We start from the raw sequence: 3,287 nt of genomic DNA on the forward strand, positions 1-3,287 counted from the left end.
ATTTGTGTGCGTATGTACGCATGAATCAGTTGAATACAGTGTTGACAGGGAAGTTTTTGAAGTAAAACATGTTTTTGCATTATGGAAAAATGTTCTTTCAACTTAGAAAAGAAATTTTGGGGAGCTTACAGCACGATAGAAAGAAAGAAATACAAAATAAGGTGAATTAATTATTGTTAAAATTTTTTATTCATGCTTCAAATTTATCTATTATTATTATAGTTATTTATTTTATTATTCATATATTATTGCTAAGTATTATGTTATATAGAATTACAACAGAATAGGTGTGAGAGATATGTTTATTGAGATAAAGTCGTGTTCGGTGTAGGTTCGCCTTCCAGGTATTCAAAATAACAATTACATGCATTTACGAGCACTCACCTAAGAAAAGAAAAGATACGATTACAGAAAAATTATCAAGGCTGGATGTTATATTACATATATGCATACACACTCACGTTACATACGTAAATTACACATATTACATACATACTCACACACACCTACATGCACACAATTAGATACAGAAATTACTTATATTACATTACATACTTACATTACATATATGCATGTATACATACACACTCACACAGATTACATACGTAAATTCCATATATTACATACATACATACATACACACACATTACATAACATGCATATCGTGGCACTCCGTCGGTTAAGACGACGAGGGTTCCAGTTGATCCGATCAATGGAACAGCCTGCACATGAAATTAACGTGCAAGTGGCTGAGCACACCACAGACACGTGTACTCTTAACGTAGTTCTCGAGGAGGTTCGGCGTGTCAAGGCAGGACCTTTGAAATACAGGTACAAGAGAAACAGGAAGAAAGAGTGAGAGAAACTTGTGGTGAAAGAGTACAGCAGGGTTCGCTAATAAACACTCACAACGCCCGGTCTGGGAATCGAAACCGCGATAACCACATAATATATATACATAACATAACATATATACATAACGCATACACATAGCAAAGGACAAAAACAGTACCTCGTATTTTTCTATCAGTTCTGAGAATTTTTGTATTTACCACTGAGACTGTATGTTGTTGATGTTACAGCAATTTCGAAATTTCGAGATAATGTGAAATAATTCTCTCGAATTTTCAAAATTGTCATGTTGTCCACCCATATATGTATATTACATTTTCATATATTTATGTATCTGTAACTTTTAATATTTTTTAATATTTAAATGAGTGATACATTAAATATATTTTAATAATTTGCATGCACCGGTTTATGGCTGAGTATATGTTATATTGTTTGCTTATCTAAATTGTTGAACTTACTTGAACTCTCCATTTAAATATAATATATGTATCTAGTATCTCGGGTTGTCTACCTGAGCACTAGGGTGGAGCGAAAAAGGTACTTTTTACATGGTGTTTCAAAATATGTTTGTAAGAATATATTTTTTTATTGCAAAGTCCTTTAAAAACAATTGTGTTAAAATCTGAAGTTCTTAAATTTATATCTTCAGGCTCCGCAGTCCACTTGAAATTTTGAATGAGCGAAAAAATCAATTTATAACACGTTTGCCGTTCCTCCTTTGATTTTTTTACACTCATTGTTACGAATCAATTTTCGTTTACAAAATCCTTTAGAAACAAGAGTGTTGAAATCTCAAGCTCTAAAATTTATATCTTCAGTCTCCGCAATGCACTTCAAATTTCGAAATTATGTGAAATAAATAGACTTTTCGAATTTGTTTTCTTGATTATTTTTAATACTAGGTCACCGAATATGTGTTACATGAGGTCTAGTTACACACACGTTAAAATAAAGTTACGTGTAAACTAATTTTTGATTCTTGACACGTTCGGGGGATAAAAATAATTAACATTTCCAATTTATTCGAAATAATTCCATCTAACTGAACAATCAATCTCTGAATGTTCTGTTTAGATACTGCTTGATCTATTCCGTCAATGATCATTTATCGAGTTGTCCGTTCATCGTATAAAAAATCTTAACCTCTCTGTAGTACTTTTTTGTCTCTACTACAACTGCAGTTTTTAAAGGAATTACACTGGTAACGATAAATCAAATAATTCATTTGTTGCATTGTTTTAAACACGTTACACTTTATTTGAAACGATGGCACATTTTTTCTATTTTTCACAGATTTTAGTAATGCTTGGTACTTTAAGATAAAACTTTAAGATTTTCGGTTTAAATGACTCAAACATAACACAAGGGATGGGTGCCTTTTACCAAAGAAGAATTATCTTTTCAGCTACAATCTTAACAATTTGTTTAATTGAAGGATCCTTCTTTACTACATTCTTTTCTTTTTCTCGTTCAGATTTTAGTACGTACTTGTAAGTTGGCAAAACTCACTCGCTAAAATCATATGGAGTATCAAGTATTGGACATTCAATACTATGACGCGTTATTGGTTTATCAGTCATCACTAAATGTAAACAACACTAAATTTAATACGATCATTAATTTTAGTACAATGGCCTAAAGTCAAGGTACAAAGCAGAAAACTTCACACACATACGACCTACGTCCAGAAGCAACGACCACGGAAGCGGCACTGGAGAGAAGCTCAAACTCCCGTTCAATGCGGACACTCCCGGTTAATGCGGAATCTCAAGTCGTTAGTCAATTGTATTGAAACTTGGTATGCGGAAATATGTATTCGTTACGACTTATAATCCACGAAGTCCAAAATTCGACAAAAAAATAGCGATTAAAAAATTTTTCAATAGCGTTGCTATATACATATATATACTGACATATATATATACATATACATATATACACATACATATATATATATATATATATATATATATATATATATATATATATATATATATATATATACACACACACACATATATATATATATATATTCCGTTTTTTTGTCTTTTTTGCCGTACACATTCGCTAGCTTTCTTACAAAAATTCTAATGCTCTTAGCTTAGACTTTGGGGGTGGGGGGAGGCAACCAGATCGAACTGTCTCAAGTTTAACTAGCCGAAACAGTAAGGGCTTCTGGTAACTTGACCGAGGAAAGAAGGCCACGAATGACCCGTCTTTTTTTTTTGCCTGTCCTAATTGTTGTTTCTACTGTCCGCTTTTGTATCGTATATCTGTCCGAATGTTTTATTGTCCTCGTTTGCGTTTTTGTTCCATTTTAAAATTTATATATACATATAGCGGCGTACCTTCTGCTTATCGTAGGTATGTATCTAAATTTTGTACGACTCTTACTCTATCTTTTAGTCCCCCCCCCCCTCATACTTCCTTCC

General features: G+C 32.5%; 1 protein-coding gene across 1 annotated transcript in view; it reads right to left on the bottom strand.

The window, feature by feature from the left end:
* Nucleotides 1–166: 166 nt before the first annotated feature.
* LOC106873033 (uncharacterized) overlaps nt 167–3,287 on the bottom strand; it is a 26,715-nt gene continuing 23,594 nt past the window's right edge. The window contains exon 8 of the mRNA XM_052972735.1: nt 167–384. Within this exon, the coding sequence (XP_052828695.1) occupies nt 361–384 (24 nt within the window). The 3' untranslated portion in view covers nt 167–360. The remainder of the gene's footprint in view (nt 385–3,287) is intronic.

The sequence above is a fragment of the Octopus bimaculoides genome, chromosome 14, assembly GCF_001194135.2.
Source record: "Octopus bimaculoides isolate UCB-OBI-ISO-001 chromosome 14, ASM119413v2, whole genome shotgun sequence".
NCBI classification, from domain to species: domain Eukaryota; kingdom Metazoa; phylum Mollusca; class Cephalopoda; order Octopoda; family Octopodidae; genus Octopus; species Octopus bimaculoides.